The following is a 21,209-nucleotide window of genomic DNA, read 5'->3' on the forward strand; positions in this document are numbered from 1 at the left end:
GCCGCACTCTTGGCTTCCGTCTCTCATCACTCCACCTGGGCACCCACGACGTCCAATTCGAATCGAATGGACAAACTCGACAACCGGAAATTTTTTATGGGCTTCTCGTGATTTTTCCGCGAAGTTCCAATGCGGGTCGATGGTGCTCCTGCCAACCGTGCCAGACCAAAGGCTACCGCCACTACATGCGAACTGCTTCCGCGTAAGCTGCAGCTCTAGGAGATCGATGCCTGAAACATGACTACTGTTCATCGGAAAGCACTTTCCTGGTTCGACCAGTCTTTCGTCCGAATGGCTATACAACTCGGACATCGGGTTGGCTGTTCGCGATCAGTTGAGCGCCGTGCCAAGCGCGGTATGCCTCTGCCTGCGTGCATCAGCGTTCCGCCTTTAGCCTTCGCATCTGATTTCTAAGATTCGGTTGCCACCACATTTGGAAGTCGATGATGCTACACGTGTAGAAACAATGGTCCGCGCCTCTCACGACTCGATCGCACTATTGAAACTGCCGTCGCAACCGTCAAAGGATTCCTCGGAGCCTCGTCATGTCGGCGCTCCGCTGCTACGAATTCACTGATGACGGGCAATTTAGCCTAAAGCTTTCCTCTGATAGCCCTTGGCACCCGGCCCACAGCAACCGAACGACATCAGCGGCGGATGAAGCACGAACGGCACATGACTGCCAAGAATGGTGGATGCTTACATCGCTTTCCGTGTCCAATTAGTGTGCTCGAAGCCTTGGCTTGGCGCTCTTCAAGCCGTCTTTAACATGCTGCCCAGCAGCCGTTTCTTCTTGGTATGCTTAAGGGGTTAAACAGCTCTTATTACCGATGATCTGGAAAGAGTATGGAGGCCTGTTTCCCCACAGTGCTGCGGTACGGCCACCGGGGTGCTGGATGATTATGCACATGGTGGTGCGGGCTTCGGTGGCCCCCCATACATAAGCCTGGGGTCTCCGAGTAAAGGACCGTAAGCTTTTTGGCAATCTGGGGCACTACTCAGACGGCTTTTGTTCAAGACTTTCGCCAAACTCTTCGAACGTTTCGATTATCGGTAATCGAGCATCATCATGGCTGGAGGCGGCGGTGGTGCATCTGGCTTCGATGCCGCGCTTCAAAGGCGTCAGGCCCTGATGGGCGCTAGTGGTCCCAGGGCTCTTGTGAAGAACGGAAAGGTATTCCTGATCGCCTTGTTCGCTTGTCTTGGAGGTGTGTTGTACGGATACAACCAGGGCATGTTCAGTGGTATTCTGGCTATGCCGTCTTTCGGAGCACGTACGTATTCGCGACTTTTACTATTAGCTTGCGCTTATATCGAGTAGAAACCGACGGCTACGTTGATAACCCAACACAGAAGGGATGGCTCACTGCTATTCTCGAACTTGGAGCTTGGTTCGGAGCCGTCATGTCCGGTTTCGTTGCTGAGGCAATGTCGCGCAAGTACGGTATCTTGATTGCTACTGCAATCTTCATCATCGGTGTGGTGGTCCAGATTACTGCAATTTCTGGTGGTCATGAGGAGATTCTGGCTGGTCGCTTCATCACGTTAGTGAACCATTAACCCAGATCTTTCAACATTTGCTAATCAATCTTAGTGGTATCGGAGTCGGTGGTCTTTCTGTCATCGTCCCCATGTACAACAGTGAATGTGCACCTCCGTAAGTATATCCAGAGACAGGTCTTCTATCCCTTGAGCAACATGCTAATGCGTCTCAGTGAGGTTCGTGGTGCTTTGGTTGCACTGCAACAACTTGCTATTACATTCGGCATCATGATCAGTTTCTGGATCAACTACGGAACCAACTACATCGGAGGCACCACCCTCGAGACCCAATCCAACGCCGCATGGCTCGTACCTATCTGCCTTCAGCTCGTGCCAGCATTCGTCCTCATAATCGGAATGGTATGGATGCCGTTCTCCCCACGATGGCTGGTACACCATGGACGCGAGGACGAAGCGAGAAGCAACCTGGCTTCTCTCCGAAACCTCCCCGCCGACCACGAGCTCATCGAGTTGGAATTCCTGGAGATCAAGGCACAGTCCATGTTCGAGAAGCGCAGTGTTGCTGAAGCTTTCCCGCATCTTCGCGAGCAGACTACCATGAACATCTTCAAACTCCAATTTGTTGCCATTGCCTCGCTCTTCAAGACAAAGGCTATGTTCAAGAGGGTTATTGTCGCGACTGTCACTATGTTCTTCCAGCAGTGGACTGGTATCAACGCGGTGCGTACAATTCTAAACCCGCTGCTCAACTCCATTCGAAAACATGTGCTGACTTTCCACTTCTTTAGGTCCTCTACTACGCGCCTCAAATCTTCGAACAGATCGGTCTCGTAGGGACCACGCAATCACTCCTCGCAACCGGAGTCGTCGGTATCGTCATGTTCCTCGCCACCATTCCCGCGGTGCTCTACATCGATCGTCTCGGCCGCAAACCTGTGCTAGCCGTCGGAGCCCTCGGCATGGCCTTCTCCCACTTCGTCATCGCGGTCATTCTCGCAAAGAACTTTGATAACTTTGAGAACCACCGTGCGGCGGGATGGGCAGCCGTGGTCATGGTCTGGTTGTTTGTCATCCACTTTGGTTACTCTTGGGGTCCTTGTGCTTGGATTTTGATCGCCGGTAAGCTCTATCTCAACTCTTCCAAATCTTTCCCACAAGCTTGATGCTGACGTTCCGTCTCATAGAAATATGGCCCCTATCCACCCGCCCCTACGGAACAGCCCTCGGCGGCTCCTCCAACTGGATGAACAACTTCATCATCGGACAAATCACACCCGAGCTGCTCGAAAACATCACCTGGGGCACCTACGTCCTTTTCGGACTCGTCACTACCCTCGGAGCAGGATTCATCTGGTTCTTCGTTCCTGAAACGAAGCGCTTGACACTTGAGGAGATGGACACCATCTTTGGTAGTGAGGGCGCGGCGCTCAAGGATCAGGAGCGCATGGCGGAGATTAATCATGAGATTGGTCTTGCGGCGTACTTGCATGGTGATGCGTCGAGTGGGAATGAGACAAATGTTGTGGGGAATGAGAAGGGTATTGTTTGAGCGACGGCGGTGGATGGGGATGTGAGGGAGACGTGAGATGGGGCATGAGACTAGACTAGTGGGCGAAATTGATCGTTGTTTTTATTCGAGTTCTTTTCATCATGCTGTGGGACTGGGGGTACATGTGATGTTTGCATTTTTTCGCTTCGCCATGTTTGGATAAATGTTGCTTCTAGTGAAGTGGAATTTGTTCCCGTGTACAGATAGAACCAGCTGATACGACACGGAGTGGAAGGTGTAAGGACGGATATCCAAAACGTATGACTATCTGAGAGGCTCTTTTATCTCTCATGCGATGAATGCTTCCCACCATCGAAATCTGAATATCGAGGTGGCTGGTTCCCAGGTTCCCAGCCACCCTTGGGTATATAGGGGCGTCTCCGCCTATGTTTCAGTCTTCAATAGATCTTCACATTGTCCAATCTCTTATGATTTCCACATGTCAGGCAACCTTTCAGGACATTCGAAGTAGTGTATTACACCTTTATGCTTACACCACCATCGATCTCCAACTTGCACCGAATCGTCATTTCGCTCAGCCGTGCTTCCCGCAGTCGTACTTGCCAATCGCAAGCCCATCTCTGGGATGATATCGCGAATCAACGGGTTTCGCCTCGTCGCTGTGACAGATCCCCAGCTGACTTCGACTTCTCCTTCTTCTGACGCAAAGTCTTCTTCCGAAGATGATTGCGACCGTACTCTAGTATATATGCGGCCCGTGTATGTATACCGGATATTTCGTATCTCGGTGCTCAAGTATGCGCCCTGGATATATTCGAAGAATGAAAACAGGCCATTGACCTGTCGCCGGGAGAAACCCATCGCTCGTGCCAGAATTATAAGCGTTTCGCGACACTGTTGTGGATTGACATTATATTTCTGATTTGCTGGATAATGGCATGCTGGGTCCGCGAAGTCGAATAATTCTTCGTACAGAGCCGCCACCGCATCGAAGTAAACCTCAAGCACCTCTTTTGTATAGTCAACACGCACTCGCCATCTTTCAGGTGTAAGCCCTAACAACCCGTAGACTTTGTCGCGAGGATCATGGCAATTGCTCTCACAATGTGACCAGATGCAATCTTTCAGGGTACGCCTGTCTCTAGTACGGCCACGTTCCAAGACCATTACCATTTTGGCTTCAGGCGAAAAGCCTCGCCGTGATGGTGCATCCAGATAGCGTACTATGTACCAATCTGTCTCAATTCCTCCGCAAACAAAGATGGGTTCGTTTACGCTGAGCGCGATCTCCTGAACGATCCAAATCCGTGTGAAATATGGGTGGAAGAACAGAGTTTCAACAGCCCATCCGTCGTCATCTTTCCCGTCTTGTACCCGAAGCACAGCCTCGATCATGTCGGGATCGCACCCTAACCATATGAGCACCATCTTCGCGTGCCTGTATATCTTGTCCATGATACGGACTTGGTCACTGCGTTCATCCGAATCCTCTTGATTGATGCATATCTGATCGATCCAATAGAACACAGGCCTTGTAGTATCGTTCATCCCCCAGACCTCGGTAGTATAGGCTTTTAGGAAGTCGAAAAGATTCTGACGCACTTCGAAACTCGCTCCGTCGACGGCTACATTATGAGTTGGCGTCGGCTCCCCCCAGGTATATGATAGAGCGGTATATTGAGGACAGTCCACAAGGCTGTACTTTCGTAGGCTGCATTGCGGCTGTTGCGTGACAGAGTCTTTACTGATTCGAAGTAGTCGGAATTCTGAATTCGGCTTGTTGAGAGGTTGGTAAATGTATTTAGGCATCCTCACGGTGCTGTTGGGCCTGGCTGGCGGGTCCGCCTTGAGACGCATGCTCTCTTCCGGCCAAGTCTTCCTTCTAAACAACATCATGCCCTTCACTGGGCGTGCTGAGGAATCAGGACTTTTACTTTGAAAAGATGAGAGTGTTCGAAGCAGGCCTTTGCTCGAACACGTTAGAAGGTGATTGTGTCGATGTCTGAGAGATGGGGCAACGCGGGGTAGTGGCTTCTCACCAGGCTGCCACTGCCTTGCGATGCTTAGCGCTGACGAGAAAGGCTACGTAGGTGTAAGGCTGGGTAATACCATTCCTATCTTCCAGGCAAAATTTCTCATTCTCTGCTGACAGCGTGGTGCATGCTTTGCTGCGACGGCAACATCAAAGCTATCGCAATCATGTCGGATATCAAGGTACCTTCTCAATGACCAGTCCGAAACAGGGCCAGACAGCAGTCTGTGTCAAACGCGCACTCTATTGTTTGTGCTGTGACAGCAGACTGAGAGGAAATCGCTTTCGCCAGTAATCATACCTTGGTAATTTGAGACGATCTTCCCACTCGTAATCTACACCATCCGCAGCACAGCCCTAACGCCATCAAACTGCGCCACCGTCATTTTTTCTTGGACACAAAAAATCCATCACTGCTCACCACCCAACGTAGCCATCAAACTATGCCTAAAAGCCTCCTGATCCACAGCCCTCCCAATCAACACCAACTTCGACTCCTGCGCTCCATCATCGGGCTTGGCATCGAACTCATTCGTATCATAAATCGCCCTTACACCTTGTGTAAGAAGAATCTTGCCATCCTGGACCGGAACGCGTCCCTTTAGACGATGGATCTCAAAGGGCTTGTGTGCAGTCTCATTCGGCAGCGTCTCCTCCCATAAGATAGTGCGAAGGAAGAGATCGAATTTGTCGACTTGGTCGCGGGTCAAAGAGGGGAACGAGATGGTTGAAGTGGTGATTGTAGGGTCGAGGTGACTATGTCCTTTACTCGCGAATTGTAGGTCTGTATCTGTGACTTCGTCGTAGGCATGGAGATCCAGCACCAGCCCTTCAAGCTGCGGGACCTGGCTTTTCGTCGTCGTCTTGATGCGCGCGAGGCCGTTGATAGAGCGGATTCGCTCGGTGACTTGTTCGAGTTCTTGCGCCGAGACCAGGTCAGTTTTGTTGATGATGATGACGTCTGCGTGGCTGATTTGCAAGTGCGCTGTTGTGAGTAAGGGGCCGTGTTCATCGTGGGATGCTTTCTTTCTTTCTTCGATGTTTTCTTCGTCACCGAGACCTTCGTCTAGGCTCTTTAGAACGTTCTTTGCGTCGACGAGCGTGACGATGCCGTCGAGGAAGATGCTGCTTCCTAGGCCATCGTCGAGCCAGAACATGGGTGCGATGTTTCCTGGGTCGGCTAGACCAGTTGTTTCGAGTAGAATGTAGTCAAAGAGGCCGGATTGCTCCATTAGGTTCTCGATGGCTGCTACGCCGATGTCCTTTACGGAACAGCATATGCAGCCGTTTGCGAGTGGGACAAAGGGAGCGGGTTGGGCGGATGTGGAGTTTGCGTCCGAGACAGTGAGCTGCTTCTCGATGTCAATTGCTAAGCCATCTGTCAGAGTGATGTCTTATTCTTAGTGGAAGGTGAACATACAGTCACCGAACTCATTCAGGATGACGGCAATCTTCTTTCCATGTTGCTCTGTCAAAATGTAGTTGAGCAAAGTCGTCTTTCCAGCACCAAGATAACCTGTCACTATGGTGATGGGCACTTTGCCCTGGGATGCCTCCTCAGAGGTTGCCACAAGATTGGGTATATCCTCGTCTTGGTCGTCGAGGACTCTGGTGTTAGTCTCTGGCTGGACTAGAGTGGGGACTTCATCGTCTGATACGTTTCCGTCCATGGCCGGCAAGCTATTACTAGATAGTGATTCGAATGTCGAGGAGGGGTGCCAGAGCGTCAAGATACAGTTCTAGAATGAGTTAGAACAGATGATCTGGAGGTAGGTGCGTAAGAACATGCAACCCTAAAGCACACGATGCACCCATAATGTCTTACCTAATCGCAGCTACTTCGGGATTTTGGAGGCCAAGAGAGACGGCAATGACGTCGTGGGGTGGCAGAGTCATGTAGAAAAATGGTCCACCGCGACTGACGCGCGATGAAGCTAGCGCGGTCGCGTATTGACTAGCTGAGAGGACCCCTGCCCATGCCCTGCGTCCGCAAGCTCCAGGTATCAACAACACACGCCGCCCCGCCTACCTGTCGCCAGACGTCTACTGTGATCGCAATTCACTCACTACCACCCATCATTCCGCAAATATGACGTCGCCCGCTTCGCCGCGCCTTCCCAGCCCGCCACCCATCCCAGAAGACCAGCTCTCGCCCGTATCAGCGTCGCCAGAGCAGCAGAAGCTCTTCAGCAATCTCGACCATGCCGCCGAACGGAGAATACGACCGGGGACCAAGGCGGAAGACATGGCAGAGGGGCCGCCGCTGGTAGAGTTATCAGAGGTACGTCGAGGCATACTTCAATAAAGATAGCGCCTGGCTGACAAGATGCGCAGATTGATTCAGCATTCCAGCTCACCGAACACCTCAAAGCCCTCCACCACTCCCTTACGCACCCCGCCGGCTCGAATGGCACTGTGCCAGTAGACAGAAACATGGCATTGAAGATAGCACAATCACCCGCCAATGTGGACAGGACGCTGTGGCTATACGAACTCTGCCGCTTCCTCATACAAAAGGTCAACTCCATCATTACCGCCCTCTTCGCAGACGACCCGCCATGTTCGTCCCTGACGTGTCCCGAGATGCGCGCTTCCGAGTGGCAGTACCTTTGCGCGGTACACGACCCGCCAAAGTCATGTTGTGCCATCGACTACTGCTGCCACACGCTCGACTGGGCGGCTAACACCCTCACATCACCCAAGCACTTTCCTTCACGGCTTGCGCTTGGCACTGACTCGTCAACACAACATTCACAAATGCGCCAGTTGACCAACATCTTCAGGCGCGTGTACAGAATCTTTGCGCACGCGTGGTATTCGCACCGAGAGGTTTTTTGGAAGGTCGAGGGACGCACAGGGCTATACATATTCTATAAGACGGTCTGCGATGTATATGGTCTGGTACCAGAGGACAATTACACCATCCCTCCTGAGGCTGAGGGCATCGAGCCATCAACAGAGGTCAAGCCGTCAGCGCCACCTCTGATTATGAAGCGAGAACCCTCTGATTCGACATCAGAGATTTCAAGTAACACACTGGCAGACGGAATGTCTGATCATTCGCTATCGACGGCTGGAACGACCAAGCGACATAGGCATTCGCCATCGGTCGGAGCCACGGCCGTTCAAACAGTTGTAGAGGAGAATGAGGAAGAGGAGGAGCGACCAGTTCTGCAAGCGCGACCAGTCACTCAAATCTTCGAATCGGCACAGGAGGAAGAGGAAGAGGAAGAAGCCGATAGCGACGGCGACGTCACGGCTATTGAAGATAACAACGAAGATGATGATGACGAAGATGATGACGAGGACGAGGACGAGGACGAGGCTGAAGCTGCTGAGGAAATAACACACGCAGATGCCAAGGACCCCACGACTGAAGCAGCCAAGGAAGGCGCGGGTGAGGAGAAGGCAGCGGGTACCTCGACCGAGGAAGAAGAAAAGAAAGATACAGATGCCGCCACAGAGCCAGCAACTATAGAGAACGCTGAGGCCAGTGCTTTGGACGCCCAAGACGACGAAAAGGAACCATCAAAAGATGACACTGAAGCCAAAGATGATAGCAAACCAGATGCTGAGGGGTCAGAGGAGGCGAAGAAGGTTGATTCTGCTGCAGAGTCGGCTGATGAAGAGGGTGGTACGAAGGCCCAAGATTAGGTTATCACGGGCAAGGCTCAACAGGTAGTATTTCAGAAAGCTTCCGTGGTGTACATTAAGGGTAGGAACAGGACGGGATAGTGACTTGGCAGGGCAGATCGGGATGCTATCATCTGCGTCAGCACACATAGATACCACGCACGGCATGATATGGCTCAAGGGAGCCGCATTACTAGACACTAGTATCTGATGATAGTTGGGATCTCAGATGAGTGATAGCGGGGCTTCATCGAAGAGACATGCATTAATGCCCTCGGGCTTTACCTCCAGCCTCAATGACCAACCAGTACGCAGTGGCTCAGCTAGCGCGTGTGTGTAGCCTCCGCGGAGGACCTATCTCAGCTCACGAGACAAGTATAGACTGGGACCAGGGAATTTCCTGCCCAGTTTGGCAATATACTGGCCTTGAAACACGAAGGAAGGGCAAAGCAAAGCAAAACTGCATATTCTCCGTGGCGGAAGAGAGGCGCTCGGTAAAGCGCACCGTAGCGACAAGGATGGGAGAAATTGTCTCATTGAGCTTGGTCCAGCGGTTGGGGGCGAATTTGGCACGAGCCCGGCTTGGTTGTTCCACGTTTCCATGTTGCACTGCGTGAACTGTCTCGTCACACGGTGTTAATGACAGATAGGGCTGATGAGGCTCAACTAGACAACTTCCGTCTTGACATTCCTCCGAATAAATCAATGCCTATATGCAGAATTAATCAAATGCGGATACCGATGCGACGACGCTCGCCGGGCTCCGAGTGCCGCAGAAAGAGGGTGACGTCCGGGCCGCGCATCATTGGCGGGAGTGGACCGTAGATGCGTCTGCGTGTTTTGTCGCGCTGCGCGGCAAGACGATCCTGGGGTAGGGCGTCCAGGCTGCAAGTATCAATTGGTGGCCGACGGGCCGAGTGGGCACTAGCATCTGGGTAAATGCTGGCGAATGAGCAGCGCAGTGCGAGTGGCGCACGTGTGATGAGGTGTGGAAATTAGTTGCGTGTTGGGCGGGTTGGGCTCAGATCGAGGTATAGAGAGGTATAGAGGGGCGTAAATCAGGGTCTGGAGATGGGTGAAGCGATGCAGAGATATCAACAGTCTCAGAAGTGGGCAGGATGGCAGCGGGCCTGGAAGGAGGAGGAGTCTAATGCTTCCACGTGCAGCATGGCATGCTTGATGCAGCCGTGTGCATACGGCGGTGCACAGTCTGCGGTGCATGAACAGGCACGCGCTGCTATCGACCAGTAACTGGAATGGCGTTTACGAGAAGTGGTGACGGTGCCGTCGGAGAAGGTCGAGTAGATGCTGCGCTCCAGCGGCCCCCACGCCTGACTTGCCAGTCCCACGCCGGCTCGCTTCTCCACATTCTGGTGGTCCAGCAGGCTGCAGGTGTAGGTGCAGTATTGCAGCATCCAGACGGGCGTCTTGGAGTGCATACAGAAAGTTAATTGCTGACGGCGGAGGCTGGAGTCGTCGGAAGGCAGCGAGCTACCCCTCACTACTTCAGCCAGCTGGTGCTTAGACATTACCCACAGCCACGGGATCTTGAATTCTTATCGCGGCTACTGCGGACGGTCTGCGTGGTCACAGGTCCCCAGTCGTACCAGAGCCAGAGCCAGTCCTAGTCCTAGTCGCCGTCCCAAGTCGGCATCGGCCCTCTCCATTCCATTCCCACAAGTCTACCCGCGCCCGTCCTGCTGCCTCCCACGACGAGCTGCCCTTCCCCACGTTCCCCGTCCAGGGTTCTCGCCACGACGACACCGCACCCAGAGGCTCTAACATCTATCTGCAGGTCATCGCCCAGGATCGCGGCGATTAAGACTCGCGCAGCCCACGCCGTCGCTTTTGGCCCGCCCCAGCATCTCGCCTGCCGTGTGATTCCCAAAACAGCATGCACGCCCATGGCCGAGCGCCTTTTGACTAACATCAACACCATCTGGCAACCGCGCACACGAGTCGCTCCGCCACCAGGCTACACAACATCCACCCAAACCCTACACACGCGCACTGTCTGCCAGCGTCGCGACACACGACATTGCACCTGACGACCCGCTGGCAATGACGGCGCAAATCTTGTCTATGCATGCTGCGCACGCGTCGGATTTGGGCAAGATCCAGACGCAGTTCCGAGACAAGATGGACTCCACGGTTGGCCCTGCAAACGAGCCTCCCACCCCCGCCTCCCCCGACAGCGCCGACACCCGTGGCCGCCGACGCGACCGCGACGAAGATGGTTCCGCCGGCGAGGGCGAGGGTGACGGCCATGGCTCCTCGAGAAAGAGACGGCGCAGCAGAAAGGGCCTCGACAAGAAGTTTGAGTGCCCGCACGAGGGCTGTGGGAAGAGCTACTCCCGCGCAGAGCACCTCTACCGCCATCAGCTGAACCGTGAGTCCAGCAGCGCCAGCAGGCCTCACCCAGCTAACATGGACAGACAATCCCAAGCAAATCTACCACTGTGACTTTCCCGATTGCCACCGATCTTTCGTCCGGCAGGACCTCTGCGCGCGCCACAAGGAGAGACACACGGCGCGAGGCTCGCAGCTGCTGCGCAAGGACACGTTCAACATGCACAATCTGAACCCCATTGTGACGGCTGCACTGGGCGGAAAGAATGCACCGCCACAGAAGGCACTCGGCATGCAGTCTCCGCTGTCTGGAGCCTCCAACGCAGGCCCAGGCAGCAGAATGTCGCCGCCAAACTTCCAGTCGCCAGGCTCGACTGCCACGCTCAGCAGGCAGGACTCGCTGCAGAGGACAGTGAGCGACGATACGTACCGCAGTGGCTCAGAAGCTAAGCCCTACGACATGCAGTCCCAGAGCGCTGGAAACTTTGCACCCCCACCGCGTCCGGCCGCTTTGGGCAACTACAGTGGAGGTCGCAACTCTCTCCACAACTCCCCACATGTGGGTAATGGGAACTTCACCCGGCCCGATCTACGCGCGCAGACGTCCAGTCTCAGCTCGTATGACTCGAGCTCACCCTTCAACTCTGCCGTCACACCATCCCAGTATACTCCCTCTGCGCCCTCGACCGGCTACCAAAACAGCGCAAGTGCGTATCAATCACAAAACAACTTTCCTCCCTTCTCCTCCTTACCTCCACCAGAGTACCCCCAGCCAACCGGCACCCCTGCTCCTCGAGAACAAGAGAATCAGTTCTACAATGGCACTTCTGGACAGACGCCTATGAATGGTGTCGAGTCTACAGGTCAAATAGACAACCGAATGCAGGGTGTCTCTGACGCCATCATGGAGCAGAATCCCGCCTATGCCATACCAATGTTTGGTGGCAATGGATACAGTCGGTCACCCTTCGCCATGGCCGACGACTTTGCCGCCTGGCTCTTCAACGACAATCAATTCAACCCAGGAGGCGCATCGCCCATGGATTACCCGGGCGGAGTAAACCCCGTAGCTGGTGCGTCATCCCAAATTGGTCTTCAAGCTCCGTATTTTAACTATGACCCCTCAGTCGCCGGCTATCTGAACAACCCTGCACCGCCTGCACATCCCATGGCTGTTCATAGCATACTAGATACCACGCTGCCAGAATCTGCCCTGTCAGAAGAGAAGCGGAAAGATCTTCTTGACCTGATACATCTGCGCTTCAATGAAACAGATCATGCGCCAGTCAAGAAGCAGAAGGAGGAACTCATGGAGGGTGACAAAGACGACAGCCGGCACGTACTCAGTCTGCACATGATGCAAACGTACATCAGCTCGTACTGGGTACATTTCCACCCGCAATTACCAATCCTCCACAAGCCGACGTTTAACGCAAGCACATGTCCTGAGCTGCTGTTGCTCGCCATCATGTGTCTCGGAGCGTCTTGTTTGGAGAAGAACTACGGTCAAGAGACTACACAGGCTTGCGCTTCGTTAGCCAACTTTTTGGCGTGGCACCTGCGCTGGGAGCTGTTCATGGATGCTGACTTCCGTCCACCCGCTAAGCTATGGATCTTCCAGGGCTTGCTTCTCCTCGAGTCGTTCGAGAAGATGTACTCTACGCGCCCGCTACATGAACGAGCGCACATCCATCATGCCACGACACTGACGCTTATGAGGCGTGGAAGCTCGCTGATCGGACGATCAGCAATGGACTCGCCTCCTAGTGTCAAAGATGGAAAGAGCAACGGAATCGGTGGAGCAAACACGCCGGACGAATGGTGGAACCACTGGATCACGAATGAGGCTACTAGGAGGGCAGCATTCGCAGCCTTCGTCATGGACAGCATCCACGCTACCATGTTCGGCCACAGTGCTGTTATGGTTGCTCACGAGATGCGTCTTCCACTGCCATGTGACGAAGCTCTCTGGTCCGCAACGAGTAGTTCTGAGGTCGGAAGAGTTGAGCAGTCCCTGACATCGAATGGCATCAAACCAATGTCTTTCCTTGACGGTCTTAAGAAGACGCTCAATGGGCAGACGGTACGGACCAATTCGTTTGGACGCACAATCCTCATGGCCGGTCTGCTGAGCGTATCATGGCACATGAATCAGCGAGATTTACAGGTCAGCTCGCTTGGTGTGACGACAGCACTAGGCGGACGCGACAAATGGCGGGGCTCTCTCACCCGGGCCTTTGATTTCTGGAAGCAAGATTTCGACAGTTCATTAAACCGATCTGAGGACCGCCCTAGTTCGAGCTCATACGGATACTCGCAAGGTGTTGACGATGACAACGTGTTCGAGTCCCGAACCGTGCTCCACCACCTGGCACACATGGCCATGCACGTCGACATTGTCGATTGCCAAATCTACGCCGGCGCACCCCGCCTTCTCGGGCGGTCAATAACCCCGCAAGACTACAACGGCGCGCAACGTCGGATGAAGGAGATGTGGGCCCCCACTGCCCGAGCCCGGGACGCCACATTCTACGCCCTCCGCTTCCTCTCCAACGTCATGGTCGCCGGAGACCACAGTCTGAACCCCAACACGCCGTCCACTGCCGGCTTCTCCTACTCTGCACGCGATGACTACCTCCTCAATCGACCATGGGTGCTATACTTTGCCACACTAATCGTGTGGTCGTACGGTTTCGCGCTCGATGGCCCAGTCAAGGAACCGTACCAACTCCCTACCTACGACGACAAGGTCAGGGATATGGTGCTCTATCTCAACCGTGTTGGCGGTGTGCGCTCACCTGAGGATCTTAGCAAGACTTCCAATCGCAATGCTTGTCTCGGTCTGCTCATCATCATGCGCGACATGTTCAAGAAGACGAGATGGGAGTTGTTGCACGAGGCAAGCAATCTGCTGACGAAGTGCATTGAGATGCTTCTTCCTGGTGCGGGTGGTGCGTTGTGAGCAGAACAGCCCAACCACCCACCCCCTTGTCCTGATGAAAAAATTTGCCCGACGAGGCGATGTTGTTGTTGTTCTCATTTACGATGTAATGGCTTATTACTTGTTGTTTGTCGATGGGTTTTCCCTGGTCTGTCTTTTCTGATATCACTGCATTCTAGCGCGGAGTGTGCTTGTTGTTTCGATCTTCTTGTTCTTGTTCGATACCTCTTCTGTATAGTCACACAAACAAGTGGCTACTTGGATGAAGTGGGTTTGGTGGATTGGATATGTGGGCGGGATGCTGATCTGCTTTGGCCATATACCCTGGGGATAGGTGTGGAAATGCATCTTGGACTCTTTTCAGAAAGCTTTGACATGGGGAGAGGAGTGATTCTGATGTGGTTGTGAAATGTTTGTCGTGTGATGTTTGGACTAGATTGGACTGGAGAGAAGCTGAGGCGCGTGGGATTGTCGCGCACGTGAGAGCGTGGTGACGCGCGACGCGGAGATCGCGTCTTTGTGAAAGCCGGCGCAACAATTGTCTGCAAGGTCAGATGCACAGCTAAGAACGTGATTCAAGACCCCCTAATCAAATAAATTCGACGCGGAAGCGAAGTTCCCCCAGGTGCACGATCACTCATGCCGTTGCGCCATTGCGTCATTGATTGTGAAACAATGCTCCCTACCACCGGCGCTGCGTCCAGAACAACGTCCCCACGATGCCTCGACTCAAGGCTGCCACCGTCTCGGACCAGACTGTAAGAAAGCGAAAACGGAAAGCGCGAGATAACGATGAGGAAACGAATGCAGCGGCGTCAGCCGCAGAAGGCGAAGGGGTGAAGGAGGTTCATAGGATTGTTGGGCCGGATGGCTCAATGATTGACCCCAACGCGCCCCACCCTGCCACGACCACTACGAGCGTACCCACGAAGACACACGATGGAGGAAAGAAACCGCGGCGAGCGCCGAAGAAGAACGGTACCAGCAAACCAGTTCTCGCGCGCAACAACTCGTCCACCCTAGTCGAGACGTCGATACCATGGCCAGAGCATTTCACGAAGCTCGCGCAAGTCCACCGCGCCGTAAACCTCGTATACACATTTCTCTGCACGCGTAAGCACCTCGCGACGACGCTCGAGAACCTCCGAAGCACAGTTGAAGCCAACATCCAGCGAGAGCTAGTCATCGAAGACGTAGCGCAGATCACCGCCCTGATACCCAAAGCCATAAACTTCGCCTACGTCGACGAAGCAATGCTACAGATCAACCTGATGGGCTCAGAAGACAATCTACACGGCAGACGGACAACCGACTTTGCGATCCTAGAACCCGAACCGGATAAAGGCGAGCACAAAGAGGTGCTGCTGTTTGAATTCATCGATGGCGATTTGAAGCGCCAGGTACAACATAAGAAAACGGGAGAGCCCACGAAGGCTACGACGAAGTTACGGAATGAGGATCTCAAGATGCCGGTGTACAGTCAGAAGCAGATGATGAATCTTATTGAGAAGAGGAATGTCAAGTTTACGTCGGCGGTGAATGCGTTTCTGAATCAATGTGCTGAGGAGGGGGTGGATTCGGTGGACAAGATTATGGAGGTTTCGAAGGCTTTCGTTCCTGTGGAGACAGCGAGTCGACACTCTACACCCGGTCCGGACAGAGCGCTCATACCAGCTTCCATACCCGCGGAACGGAAGCCTATCCCCGATATTCTGAACGAGATCAAGACGATGGAGTGGTATACTGGGCAGATCGTACCAGATGGCCACCGCGTCTTTGACCCACAGGAAGCTGTCTTCGGCGACTTGAACTTCGCCATGTCGCAGAATCTCGTCAACGCGCTGTATAACACGAGGAACATCACGCAGCTTTACGCTCACCAGGCGGAGGCTATCAACAATCTTTACGACGGGCATAATGTGATCGTGTCTACTTCGACGAGCTCGGGTAAATCTTTGATTTATCAGATGCCCGTTTTGCATCAATTAGAGCAAGAGCCTCATACGAGAGCTATGTATATCTTTCCGACGAAAGCACTGGCCCAGGATCAGAGAAAGAGCATGAAAGAGCTGTTGCGGTTTATGCCGGGGTTTGAAGAGGTGCTGGTTGAGACGTTCGATGGCGATACGCCGATGAGTGATCGCAATTACATTCGGGACGAGGCACGCATCATCTTCACTAACCCGGACATGCTGCACATCACTATACTACCGCAAGAAGATGCCTGGCGAACGTATCTTCAGAACCTAAGATTTGTGGTAGTAGACGAACTACACGTTTACAACGGGCTGTTTGGAGCACACATGGCATTCATCATGCGTCGTCTACGCAGGATATGCGCGGCGCTGGGGAATCGGCATGTCAAGTTCATCTCCTGCTCGGCTACAGTGGCCAACCCTGAAGAGCACATGAAGACTATTTTCGGTGTTGACGAGGTCAAGTTGACGGACTTTGACGGGTCGCCTTCTGGACGCAAAGAGTTCCTGTGTTGGAACACGCCGTTCAAAGATCCAAGTGATCCTACATCTGGACGCGGTGATTGTATGGCGGAGACGGCAAAATTGTTCTGTCAATTGATGTTGAGGGGCGTCAGAGCTATCGCCTTCTGTCGCGTGCGGAAGCAGTGTGAAGCGCTGCTTGCTGCTATCAAGACTGAACTTACCACCTTAGAAAGACCGGAAGTCATTGCTCGGGTCATGTCGTATCGAGGCGGGTATACACCGCAAGACAGACGAGAGATCGAGCGAGAGATGTTCGACGGCAAGCTCTGTGGTATCGTGGCTACTAGTGCGCTGGAACTTGGTGTCGATATTGGATCTCTGGACGCTGTCGTTACGGTCGGCTTTCCTTATACCATTGCCAACCTGCGCCAGCAAAGTGGTCGTGCTGGACGGAGAAACAAAGACTCGCTATCCGTTCTAGTCGGCGACTGCTTTCCTACCGACCAGTACTACATGTCGAACCCGGACGAGATCTTCACGAAACCCAACTGCGCACTTCAAGTCGATCTAGAAAACATGCTCGTCCTGGAAGGCCACGTCCAATGCGCCGCCCACGAAATGCCCATCAACGTCGAAGTAGACACATCCTACTTCGGCCCCCTCCTCCCCAAGATCGCCCGCGAGCGCATGCGCTGCGACAAAGAAGGTTTCTACCACGTCAACACGCGCTTCCTCCCGCAACCCTCACGCACAGTCGCAATCCGCGACACAGAAGAAGACCACTTCGCCATCATCGACGTAACGCACGGCAAAAACACCGTGCTCGAAGAACTCGAAGCCTCGCGCGCCTTCTTCACCCTCTACGACGGCGGCATCTTCCTCCATCAAGGAAACACGTACCTCGTCAAAGAATTCAGCCAAGAACGCATGCTCGCAAAAGTCGAATACGTAAAAGTAGACTGGACAACCCAACAACGCGACTACACGGACATTGATCCCGTGGAAACAGAAGCTATCCGGCGTATCCCCGGTTCCAGGTCGAAAGCTTTCTACGGGCCTATCAAGATCCAGCAAGTCGTGTATGGTTTCTTTAAGATTGATAAGAGAAGGCGGATTTTGGATGCTGTGCAGGTTGATAATCCGCCTATTATACTGTTTAGCAAGGGCATGTGGCTCGATGTGCCGAAATCCGCTCTCGATATCTTGAGATCAAGGAGATTGAACATCGCAGCGGGGATTCATGCTGCTGAACACGCCGTCCTGTCTCTCATGCCCAACTTTGTGATTAGCATGCCCGGCGACGTCCGCACGGAATGCAAAGTCCCCGAGAAAGAGTTCCTGGCGAAGGAATCCACAAGGAAAAGACCGGCGCGACTTACCTTCTACGACGCAAAAGGTGGTGCTAGCGGCTCAGGGATTAGTACCAAAGCCTTCGAGTTTATCGATACGCTACTTGAGCAAGCGTGTCAGCGCCTCACATCCTGCCACTGCCTCGAAGGCTGCAACGAATGCTGCAACGACGACGCGTGTAAACAGCATAACCAAGTCATGTCCAAAGCAGGCGCCATGGTCATCATAATGTGTTTGCTCGGCCGCGAACATAAAATCGACATCGATGCGTTGCCGTGGGGCGAGGAGGATGTGGAAGCCGGTTTCGACACGGTGGTCGAGGCTGTGGGGGTGAGGATGGCGGAGGGGAGGACAAGGGATGGCGGGGTTTTGCCTGGGGAGGGAGAAGGTGGGGAGATGGTGGATGGGAAGGGGGAGGAGATGGTTAGGGCGAAACTGGTGGATGGGGTTTGGATTAAAGAGGAAGAGGAGGAGGAGGATCACTTTTCGAGGAGTATTCATATGTATAGGGGCGAGAGGACGTTTATTGGGGTGCATAGGAAGTGAAGGATGGGTGAGTAGCGAGTGTGGTTTTGTGTTAAATGAGCGAGTGTTAGAGATATTCCAGATACTTTTGGTCATGAAGTTTCTACTGATGTATTGTGTTGAAGTGAATAAGGCTTAGGTCAGAAGGGTAGGTTATGACGTTCTCCGCATTATAACAAGGCTGTCAGCAGAGAGGAATAAAGATGGCATTTAGATTAAGCATCAGTCATATTCGTAACCGCCCCGAGAAGAAACTACAACAAGAAAGAAAAGCTAGAGTAGAGAACCATACCAGCGTAACAGAGCAATCCCCAGACAGGAGCTTCCTTGTCCAATTCATGAACACGTCCTTAGACCCATATCTCATGCAAGCCCAATCATACAGAAGGAAAACTTCCCAACCTATAAACGCCGCGCAATGCAACACACACCCATCCTGACCATATCCCCATCTTAATTGTACCGCCTACTCTTACTAGCCCACTCCTCCTCCCTCCTCGCCTTCTCCGCCTCCAACTTCTTCAACTCTCTTGCCACACCCCCACTAGCCCTCCACCAAACATCCGTACCCGTGCGAATCAGCCTCTCAGCCGCACTAACCGGCCCATCAACCGCCGGCCTAACATCCAAGAAGAAAACCGGTTGTTCGTCTGCCTCACCCTCGCCCGACGCTTCTGACGCCTCCGGCGCACCCTCATAGTAATCAATAACATAACGAATCTCTTTACACCCCTTCTCATTACATCTTTCCACAAACCAATCATGGCGATCAAACGGCGGCGCCGTACCGAATTTCTCCGGCATAACGTAGCCCAGCCACTGCATAATCGTAGCTTTGGGCGTTGGTTCCGTGGGACGACCCGTAAACCTGAGTAGCTTCGGGGGCTGAACATCCCTGTGATCCCACGTCGTTGTATCAAACGGATCCTCATGCGTGCCCAGTTTGAAATTCGCGACTTCCTCGCCTTGCTTGCATATCTCATACCCTTCTTTCAAACCACGACTGAAGCGGCGTTCCCAGCCCATGATCTCCGCCCACGCGCCCTCGTTGAGGAAATTGTGCACGCCGACCATGCTTTCCACGGCTGTGATGTCGGTGTCTGTGTAGCCTTTGCGCAGCATGGCGTTGTACATTTGCTGGGGGGAGGGGTACTCCCAGAGCGTGCCGTCGCCTTTGGGGATCGTGGAGGTCTCGCGGTCGAGGGGGAGGTTGACGGATTGGGTGGAGGCGCGTTCGTTGGAGAGTTCAGAGAACATGTTGTTGAGGGGGTTGAGGCGCGAGAGGAGGCCTTGCTTTGGGGGTGGGGAGGAGCCGTTTTCGGGGGGAACGTAGGGACAGGCGCCAGCGGGTGTCTTGTTTTCGGCGACGACGGGCGGGACGGCTTTCTTGTGCATGGGGCATTCTGGCTGGGTGGTTGTTAGTAGTGATGAGTGTGTATGGGGAGTGGAAGGGTGTACTGGAGGTTCCATGCTGCTCATGCTGCCTCGAGGCATGGCGTGCGGCGCAACACGTGCAGCAGGTGCGGCGGGTGCGGTGTCTGCCCAAAACCAGCCCATGGTGAGTGTCCGTGTGGAAAGAGTGGTACGGCGAGAAGAAGAGGCAAGCAAGGGTATATAGGGCTGAAGAAGATGTGACGGGTGGCGGAGATTATCGGGAAGAACAATTTCGTGCAGGGTCCTCGTCGTCATCGCTCTAAGCGCGTTAGGCGTACTCCGATTGGCTCGACACCTCAATGTAGTGAAAGTCGATTTGGAAGCTATGTTTGGATTTATTTGTGGTTATGTTCTGGATATCGTACGCGTATGCGCAAATGTTCTACATGTCTTGGTCAAGACGCCTTGCATTCTGCTTGATCATATTCCTATGATCCTGCCGCCTTCGCCAACTGACCAGTGCCCCGCGAGCTGAAGATAGCCATGATGCCAAAACTGCCATAGAACAGAACCATGGGGTACGCTACCAGTCCGCGCATAGAAGTCATGCGTCCTACGAGACGTGTTAGTTCCCATCAAAAGCCCCATCGGAAGGCTCGACTTACCAACGACGGTAAACATGGAACTAGAGCTGTAGGAACACCATGTGATGGCCAAGCTCGTCAGAAGATATCCAAATAGCCCGTCAAGCGGCACAATAATTCCAAACATCGATACCAGAACGAGAGGGAGCAGACAGTATCCGAGCACCGATGCCGATCGCGGGAACGTTAACGAGGAGCCGAGATGTGAGCCATGCGGGTGACCGTGGTCTCCTGGAGTCGCTTCGACGACAGGCGGGGACATGAGGGAGAGGATCTGGTGGAGGAGGATCGTGCCAACGAACGCCAGGCCTGCCTTGTTAGTTCCTGTCTTGCTTCAAGCAATTATTTGGCTTACCGTAGATGTAACCGAAATGAAGCTTTCCAGACAACTACCCCACGTTAGCTCTCATCTCTTTTCTTGATATCGTGTCTCATACCAGTAACGACGTCCCAAAGATCAAGAAGAACAGTATCGGCCCTGCCACATCGCTGTCGTCCATGATATGTTGATCGATCCGACCGAACGGATTCAGCACAGCCAACGTCTTCATCTGTATATGCCTGAAGTTCACTCCCAACTCTTCCAGTAGCGGCGGCTCTCCATCGTATCCTTCCGTGCCAAAAGCCGCCAGCCACCCCGTCCGCAGCCCCGACACGCCCATACCCATCTGCCCGCTCACACCTGGTGCAGCGAACCCCGCGCCATACTGTGCGGGATACGCTTGACTCGCCGGTGCGCCATAGTTTGCCTGAAATGGTGTGGAATGGCCAGATACTGGCTGGTTCGAAAATGACGATGGGTAGAATTGGAGGTTTTGCGCATTCCCAGCGCCGTATTGCGGGTTTTGTCCGTAGCCGTATTGCGCCATTGTCTGATGTGCGAGTGTGTGGAGGAGAGCAACGAAGA

The 21,209-nt window shown here is 53.6% G+C and overlaps 7 protein-coding genes across 7 annotated transcripts; 4 read left to right on the forward strand and 3 right to left on the reverse strand.

Annotated features, from left to right (window-relative positions):
• Positions 1–1,132: 1,132 nt before the first annotated feature.
• Positions 1,133–3,052, forward strand: J4E90_010023 (uncharacterized protein; the record flags this gene model as incomplete). Its single annotated transcript, XM_051439539.1, has 6 exons — positions 1,133–1,274; positions 1,322–1,544; positions 1,595–1,657; positions 1,716–2,223; positions 2,292–2,622; positions 2,688–3,052. The coding sequence occupies 6 exons, from the start codon at positions 1,133–1,135 to the stop codon at positions 3,050–3,052; spliced, it is 1,632 nt and encodes a 543-aa protein (XP_051286756.1).
• A 2,403-nt stretch (positions 3,053–5,455) lies between these two features.
• J4E90_010024 (uncharacterized protein) lies at positions 5,456–6,715 on the reverse strand (the record flags this gene model as incomplete). Its single annotated transcript, XM_051439540.1, has 2 exons — positions 5,456–6,414; positions 6,466–6,715. 2 exons carry the CDS (start codon positions 6,713–6,715, stop codon positions 5,456–5,458), a joined length of 1,209 nt encoding a protein of 402 aa, XP_051286757.1.
• Positions 6,716–7,134: 419 nt separating this feature from the next.
• J4E90_010025 (uncharacterized protein) lies at positions 7,135–8,699 on the forward strand (the record flags this gene model as incomplete). Its single annotated transcript, XM_051439541.1, has 2 exons — positions 7,135–7,326; positions 7,380–8,699. 2 exons carry the CDS (start codon positions 7,135–7,137, stop codon positions 8,697–8,699), a joined length of 1,512 nt encoding a protein of 503 aa, XP_051286758.1.
• Positions 8,700–10,760: 2,061 nt separating this feature from the next.
• J4E90_010026 (uncharacterized protein) lies at positions 10,761–13,989 on the forward strand (the record flags this gene model as incomplete). Its single annotated transcript, XM_051439542.1, has 2 exons — positions 10,761–11,067; positions 11,114–13,989. 2 exons carry the CDS (start codon positions 10,761–10,763, stop codon positions 13,987–13,989), a joined length of 3,183 nt encoding a protein of 1,060 aa, XP_051286759.1.
• A 698-nt stretch (positions 13,990–14,687) lies between these two features.
• Positions 14,688–18,305, forward strand: J4E90_010027 (uncharacterized protein; the record flags this gene model as incomplete). Its single annotated transcript, XM_051439543.1, has 1 exon — positions 14,688–18,305. One exon carries the CDS (start codon positions 14,688–14,690, stop codon positions 18,303–18,305), a length of 3,618 nt encoding a protein of 1,205 aa, XP_051286760.1.
• Positions 18,306–18,737: 432 nt separating this feature from the next.
• Positions 18,738–19,841, reverse strand: J4E90_010028 (uncharacterized protein; the record flags this gene model as incomplete). Its single annotated transcript, XM_051439544.1, has 2 exons — positions 18,738–19,691; positions 19,743–19,841. The coding sequence occupies 2 exons, from the start codon at positions 19,839–19,841 to the stop codon at positions 18,738–18,740; spliced, it is 1,053 nt and encodes a 350-aa protein (XP_051286761.1).
• Positions 19,842–20,146: 305 nt separating this feature from the next.
• On the reverse strand, positions 20,147–21,171 carry J4E90_010029 (uncharacterized protein; the record flags this gene model as incomplete). The annotated part of the gene is made up of 4 exons (XM_051439545.1): positions 20,147–20,271; positions 20,324–20,611; positions 20,658–20,691; positions 20,740–21,171. The coding sequence occupies 4 exons, from the start codon at positions 21,169–21,171 to the stop codon at positions 20,147–20,149; spliced, it is 879 nt and encodes a 292-aa protein (XP_051286762.1).
• Positions 21,172–21,209: the final 38 nt, after the last annotated feature.

This window comes from Alternaria incomplexa, assembly GCF_024043165.1.
Source record: "Alternaria incomplexa strain BMP 0042 chromosome Unknown scaffold_18, whole genome shotgun sequence".
Classification (NCBI taxonomy): Eukaryota; Fungi; Ascomycota; class Dothideomycetes; order Pleosporales; family Pleosporaceae; genus Alternaria; species Alternaria incomplexa.